Raw genomic sequence first — 7,790 nt, forward strand, 5'->3', positions numbered from 1 at the left:
GTCGTTTTGTCGAATGATGAAGGTAGAGGAGAGGAAGAGAACGTGGCTCCCTCCCTACGGAGATCATTCATAGTGTGTGAGACATCCGACCGGGTAGATCATAACCAGCTAGAAGGAGCAGTCAAACTCCAAACCACAATTAGGGATAATTTCGAAAGGGAATGAAAAATAAAAACATTTACCGTCTATTTCCTGAACCAAGGTTTCAAGCTATTTTCAGCAAAATAAAATAATTTGCAAGGCCTGTGGAGTCGAGCGGCCTACCACGTCGGTAACTCAGTTCCCCACAGACGTTGGCTCCCATTCTGAGTGTAATAGTGATGTGCAGCTCATTCAGACTGAGTCAAGTGCCACTGTTGGTCACAGGCAGGGCATCAATGCAATCCCCCGAGAATTTCGCTCTTGCGAAAAATAGGTGACATCTTAAAAATTGATCAGATTGATCAAAGAGAGAGAGTTGAATGTAACACCTGAGTGCAGATTGTCTGTCTCCGTTTGGAAAGGAGAGGATGTTGCCTGCTAGAGGATAGCAAGCATTGATGAAAGAAAGAAAACGGGGAAGAGACAGAGAGGAACACTTACAGAGACCTAGTGCTCCCAAACCGTTTGGGCAAAGCATCCTGGTCGCGAGAGTCTGACATTGACCAAGCATTTGAGTTCCTTGAAGATTAGGTCGTCAAATCGTTAGAGACGACGAGAGTCTATAAAAGGGACTGTCTCTGAGACAAGTAATTCCAAACTATATATATATATTAAAAAAAAAACCTTGATCGAACTCAATTGCTTTGTTTTTAAACTGTTGATATCTATCAATTGGAATGTTGTAGGAACTACGTTGGATTTAATCTTTGTTCAGTATTGGTCCAAATCTCCCCTAGCTAAATAACACCACCTAAAGGCGAAGTCTTAGCTATGTTTTGGGGCACCATATCTCACTCTTACAAAAGGCTGACGTTTCCACATTGTACAAACGATATTGACGGCGGCATTCGATGGAATAAATTGTCCAAACTTGTTGAGCCGAACTCAGACATTAATCAAGGTCTGTCATATCGTTTATTTTCCTTTATTTTATTTCTATATTTGGATCTTTACCCTATTTATGTTCATATCATCTGTGTAGCTCAGTTTTCGAACTATTTTGTTTGGTATGGGGAGACCATATAAAGAAAGAGTATCAACAGTATTCTAGTTTAGGTTAAACCAAGCAAAGATTGTAGAAGGATGATGTAAAGTGTATCTCAGGTGAAGAAAGTTTTGAGAATCTCATTCTGCTATATTTATCGACTGTATTATCGATGTGGAAGCTCCAACTGACAATTACTCACAACTAATGATAGAAGACAATCGCCCAAGACACACTACAATTAAATTACCGACTACATGATTCCGAAGCAAACTTCTTAATTATAGACGATATCTGCGCGTACGATTTGAGATCTAATCTCCTGACATACACATACATAAAAAAAAGAGAGAGAAAGGGGAAAATAAAACCTGGTTGGGGAGGGAGGGCTGGATATTAATAAAATTAGTTAGTTAGTTGGCACTCCGTCGCTTACGACGTCGAGGGTTCCAGTTGATCCGATCAAAGGAACAGCCTGCTCGTGAAATTAACGTACAAGTGGCTGAGCACTCTACAGACACGTGCACCCTTAACGTAGTTCTCGGGGATATTCAGCGTGACACAGTGTGACAAGGCTGACCCTTTGAATCACAGGCACAACAGAAACAGGAAGTAAGAGTGAGAGAAAGTTGTGTTGAAAGAGTACAGCAGGGTTCGCCATCATCCCCTGCCGGAGCCATGTGGAGCTTTAAGTGTTTTCGCTCAATAAACACACACAACGCCCAGTCTGGGAATCGAAACCGCGAGTCCGCTGCCCTAACTACTAGGCCATTGCGCCTCCACAATAAAATTAGTAAATAAGCTAGAAACGAGAGTAGTGAGAAGAATTTTGCTCTATCAGGTGAGTATTTTTCCTCAGGGAGATATTTTCATTTACACCGGTTACTGAAACAAGGGAAATGACTCCAATGTGACTTTGTCAGAGACAAGTTCTTGTATTCCGTCTCTCGCTCTCTTCTTAAAAATATATATTTATAAACACATATTTATGTTTCATACATTTATAAATAACAATGTTAAGCTTTCTCTCGTTCCCCTGTTACATATACCAGTGTTTAAGTTTGGCTCCTAACAACAACTAATTAATTAAACTAAAGTCACCTTTAGTTTATATTCACCATGCTTATCCGATGTTCATGTTACCTGTACCGGCTGCCTGTATTATTGCGAAATGTTCGCTACTGTTATCAGCAAAACAAGCCTTATTTTATCACTACACCCATATTTTACGTAAATGCAGGTACGTAATCTTTCTTGGGACAGTTTGTCTTGTTTATACTGCGAGCATTGGTGATTCTCGGCGATTTATGATTAACCCGTGCATAATCTCTTCAATTTATCTCTACGACAAATGTTTACGCCAGTTCCATGTTAACACTGTATCCACCACCATCCTCAAAACAAAAAAAAAGCAACATTTCTAACATCGAGAAAAGCACCTGTCCAATTCTGGTTCTCTCCTGCCGCTCCTTTTCTCCCTGGTCGCCCTTGTATTTCCAAGGTTTAGCCATGTTAAACTGTGTCCTGCTGATTCCACACTATACATGTGTCTCTATGGAATACTCAACCGTTTACATATTAAATTTATGAGTAAATATTCATTTAGTCGAATTACTGAATGCTCACTGGCGAAGTCGAATCATCACTTCTAACAAAACCAGCATTACTACAGATAACGGCACTGTCATGCTATTAGCCGTCAGAAGTGAAAGTGCTCACTGCCTGCTAGTGAAGTATCTGTCTGTCTGCCTGCATGCCTGTTGCTGGCCTGTCGATTCTTTGGCTACTGACAGCTAATACCATGACTGGCCTGAGCGAGCTATATGTCTGTCTGTCTCTCTCTCTATCTATCTATCTATCTATTACTCGAAAGTTCGCGCGTCCGCGCTAGCTAGTCGTGAGTAGAAAACACAAATTTAATATAAAAACATATTTCCTGAAATTGCAAATTATTTAAAATATAAAAATATAATTTTCAACAGAGAGAATTTATCAAAATAAAGAACAAATGAAGTTTGAAATTTTAAAATAATAGGATCGACCACTCACGACTAGCTAGCGCGGACGCGCGAACTTTCGAGTAATAGATAGATAGATAGAGAGAGAGAGAGACAGACAGACAGACATATAGCTCGCTCCGGCCAGTCATGGTATTAGCTGTCAGTAGCCAAAGAATCGACAGGCCAGCAACAGGCATGCAGACAGGCAGACAGACAGATACTTCACTAGCAGTGAGCACTTTCACTTTTGACAGCTAATAGCATGACAGTGCCCAGATAACACTATACCTTGTTACCGGCTTAATCTCTTGTACACGAGCATCATTCACACGCAACCTAAGTACCTCATGCTAGACATATACTGAATTCACGAACAGATACTGTGAGCTCATCTTTTATGACAACCTTGCATCTTTCGGACAATACAAAGACTGACCCTCCATTACACGTCTAAGAAACAGTCTTGTTCCTTACATTTTCTATTTATGATTGTTGTACATCTAAAACCCTACAAATGTTACCCCCACAGTCTCTGCACATCCCATACACATAACGTTGAAATCCCATCAAAATTACAAAAATCTTTCTTTAGAAGCAGGAAATACTTCAACAATGATCAGTTGCTAATCTTTTCCAATGTTCAAGTGAAGCTCACATTAGCATACTGTTGTCTTCCTGGCACACTAACATTCTGTGTGTGTGGGACATCTTAACACTAGGCCCTCAAACAAATCAATGCATTGAACCCTATAATGTTTATTTATTGACAGTAAGCCACAACTGACATAGATTAGAAGTGGGCCTTGGGCCCCTAGGCAACTGTCCAGTGTGCTTATGTTTTAAGGCAACCCTGAGAATGTGTATGTGTGTACACACCTCAAAACTGTTATTAAATACTGGATGTTTAACCTTTGCAATTTACTGTGTGTAGGAACAAAATGAAGAAGTGACTCCGATAATAAAGTATACAAGTGCAGTATCTGCATTCAATGTTCTACTGTATCTTTTGGTTGGTTACTTAATTCTTCATACTTCAGTTCACCAAACTGTACAAGGTAGGAAGAAGATCAGGGAGAGAGTTCTCTCTCTCACCCAGATAATGTTAGAGGAGCCATGGCCAAGCTTTAGCTTTGTAAAGGTCTACAGCTTGCATATACATCCTAACCATTACTATCTCTCTCTCTCACTCTGGTTTTTTAATATTAATCCATATATTGGTTTCATACCCAATTCACTTGCAGCTTCCATTCATAAAACTGTATATTACAAGTCTCACACACACACACATTATGTTACAATACATTTTAACAATCAGCAAAGTCTTACAGTTACAAAGTCTTTATTTTATGTCTTCAGCTCCCCATATCGGTCACTTGTACACTGCTGTCTTATCTGATGCTATAGCCCGATGGCACAGGTTTAGGGGACATGAAGTGTTATTTGCCACAGGGACAGATGAACATGGCCAAAAGGTAACCCATTCTATAACGAAATTATTTTGTCAATCTCACATTTTTTTTTCTTTACATAACATTCGTTTTGTTCATTTCAGATCAACTTGGATCAAACTGATCGACATGTGTGCGTGTTTATGAATGTATGTCTTTACATATATGTATGCACATATATATATATATATATATATATATATATCCATACATACATATATGTATGTATACTTACATACACACATTCTAAAAGTAAACAATCACATCATTGAAATATTAAAGATATGGGATAATTGCATGATTCATTAAAAACCATGGGAATAAATAGAATAATCTGAATGCGAAAGGGTTAATTAGCAAGAATTGGAAATGGTTAGCACTGATCAGTTGCAATGTCATCTTCACCTTCTGGTAGAAAGGAAACTGCTTTTACCTTCCAAACTCAAATGCAAGAAATATGGTACAAGGGAATCCAAAGACCCAGTCTTCAACAACACAGTAATGGTAATTGCTAAGAAGTTCACTAATTTTGTCTTATCAATTACCAGAACAAATTGAGAAGGATATTTATTATTATTATTATTTTGGTTCAGCTCAGGCTCAGTTTTATTCTTGGTAGGATTTATGTAAGTAGCAGGTTACTACATGTAACCTTAAGTATGCACAAGTTTTCAGCAGCCTTTCAAGTGCTTAGAACCCTCCTCATAATTCTTGTTCTCCCTTAGAAACAAATTTCCTGTAGGAGCTCTACCGGGCTTTCCATTTCAATCTCCTGCAGCCATTTTTCTATATCTTTGCTTACTCTTCCCAACATACCAATTATTATAGGTACGACCTTTACAGTTCTCATACTCCAAATTCTTCCTATTTCAAGTTTTAATGATTTGTATGTTTTGTTTTCTTTTTTGTTTTTCTTCTTTCTTTACGATCCTGGAATCAAATGGACATGATGAGTTGATAAGTAAGCAGCTTTGCTTTTTATCTACAATCATTATATCTGGTCTATTATTTTCTAATTTCTTGTCTGCTTGAATAGGAAAGGCCTACAAAATTATCATCATCATCATTGTTATTATTATTATTATTTAAAGGATTGATGTTAGTCCTTTTACCAAAATGAATAAATTGAGATGTTTATTGTGAACTTGTGGAAGACACACAGGATGTCGAAATAGTGTTCGTTTGATAACAGTCACACACTTCTTATTGTTTCTTTATTATTATTATTATTATTATTATTATTATTCAACAGATTCAAGTAGCAGCTAACAATGCCAAGAAATCTCCAGCAGAATACACATCAGAAAATTCCAAACTATTTAAAGTAAGTCTTGTATTTCTATTTAGCATTTTTGGGAATGAGACTGTTCTGCAATGTCAACTTCGTTTATCAAAGGTCTGTTACGAATTTGAGTATAATTAGAGGCGTGGCTGTATAAAGATGTTCACTTAACAACCACATGGTTTCAGGTTCAATCCCTCTGCACAGCACCTTTAGCAACTGTCTTCTACAAGAGCCCCTGGCCAACCAATACCTGGCGAATGACTTTGGTAGACCAAAACTGTGCGACACCTGTCCTATATGTGTGAGTGTGTATGTGTCCCTCATCACTGTTTGACAACCAATGTTGGTTTGTTTACATCTTCATAACTTGGCAGGTTCAGCAAAAGAAGCTGATGCACTGGGGCCATGCTGGAGCACTACCATACTAGGCAGTGCTCCAGTATGGCTGTCCTCTAATGAATGAAACAAGCAAAAAAGTAATACTGAAGAAGATCATATCTGAAATTTTTGTGCAAGACAATTCATTGTATGGACATTGATGAAGTGGATGGAATCAGCTTTCTTTAAAATAAAAAAAAAGAACGATAAAATGTTTTATAAAAACATTAAAGAGGTGAGTCTTTATTCAACATCAAACATTACAAAAATGTGATGAGGTCATTTGATATGAAGCGTCATAAAAAGATAATTACCATTGGTATATTAAATCACTGGTGGCTGCCATGGTTGGCAAAGAGTCAAATGCCAACGAACAGTGCAACTCTGAACATTATTTTAATGCACAGTCGTCTGTCTTTATGTTCTGACTTCAAATTCCGCCAAAGTCGACTTTGCCTTTTATTCTCTCGTGGTTGTTAAATTAAGTACCAGTTGCATACTGGAGTCGATCTAATCAACTGCCCCCTCCCCCTCCCACCAAATTTCAGGCTTTGTGCCTACAGTAGAAAGGATTATTTTACAGCACAGTAAGCCTTTCTCTTTTGACAGAGTTATGTGTGAAGGCAAACAGAGTTACGTACCTTGTCCACAGATGAAACCAGATTAACCCGAGGCGAAGTTTTGATCATATTGGTCATTGGACATTGTTAAGCTGTTGTGCATCATCGCCCCGCCTCTCTCTCTCCTGTGAACCGCATGTCTCGTCACCTTTCTGGGAAACAGGTGAAGATTGGTTGACAAGAAGGGAACCTGGCTGGAGAATATCTGCCTAAATGAATTCCATCCAACCAATGCAAGCACAGAAAAATAGATGCTAAAATGATGATTGATGATGAGGAAGATGTTGATGATGATTGATGAGGAGGATGATTGCATTTGTTCAAGTACTTTCAAATGATTGCAAGGTTATCTTGACACATAATTGGTATTATCAAAATAAGCAACAGGATATCAAATAGTGATGCAGTACGACCGTTACAAACTGCTCCATTTAATTGAACGGTGCAATCATTTCATCAATTTAAATGCAATGCCATCTTCAGCTGCACAAATAAATAAATAGAATTTTAACAAGTAGGACACATTAATTTAATTTTGTTCAAATATTTTAACTGAGCAAAAAGATGGAAGAAACTCATGTTGTCACTATTGTAGCTAAGAATAGACTACAATAGCAACAACATGAATTTATTAAATCTTCTTGCTCAGTTAAAATATTTGAGCAAAATTATATTAATGTGTCCTACTAGTTAAAATTCTATTTATTTATTTGTGCAGAAGATAGCACTACATTTAAATTGATGTAATGATTGCATTGTTCAATTAAATGGAGCAGTTTGAAATGGTTGTACTGCATCACTATTTGATATCCTGTTGCTTATTTTGATTTTATTCACCTTTGTGCTGTGCAGATAATACTGGACTGACTTGGTGCCTCAACTTAAGTACTTAATTCAACTGAATCTTAATTATTTCTTATCTGTTTGTCTGTA

At 37.7% G+C, this 7,790-nt stretch overlaps 1 protein-coding gene across 2 annotated transcripts in view; it reads left to right on the forward strand.

The window, feature by feature from the left end:
• Positions 1-844: 844 nt before the first annotated feature.
• The window catches only part of LOC106868198 (methionine--tRNA ligase, mitochondrial), a 30,350-nt gene continuing 23,404 nt past the window's right edge, over positions 845-7,790 (forward strand). Inside the window, exons 1-3 of one of the 2 annotated variants that reach the window (XM_014913361.2) lie at positions 845-1,042; positions 4,483-4,598; positions 5,827-5,898. In XM_014913361.2, the coding sequence (XP_014768847.1) occupies positions 913-1,042; positions 4,483-4,598; positions 5,827-5,898 (318 nt within the window). In that variant the 5' untranslated portion in view covers positions 845-912. Of the gene's footprint in view, positions 1,043-2,026; positions 2,367-4,482; positions 4,599-5,826; positions 5,899-7,790 lie in introns of those variants that run through there. The other variant, XM_014913362.2, reaches the window with a different exon arrangement.

This window comes from Octopus bimaculoides, chromosome 10, assembly GCF_001194135.2.
Source record: "Octopus bimaculoides isolate UCB-OBI-ISO-001 chromosome 10, ASM119413v2, whole genome shotgun sequence".
Taxonomy (NCBI): Eukaryota; Metazoa; Mollusca; class Cephalopoda; order Octopoda; family Octopodidae; genus Octopus; species Octopus bimaculoides.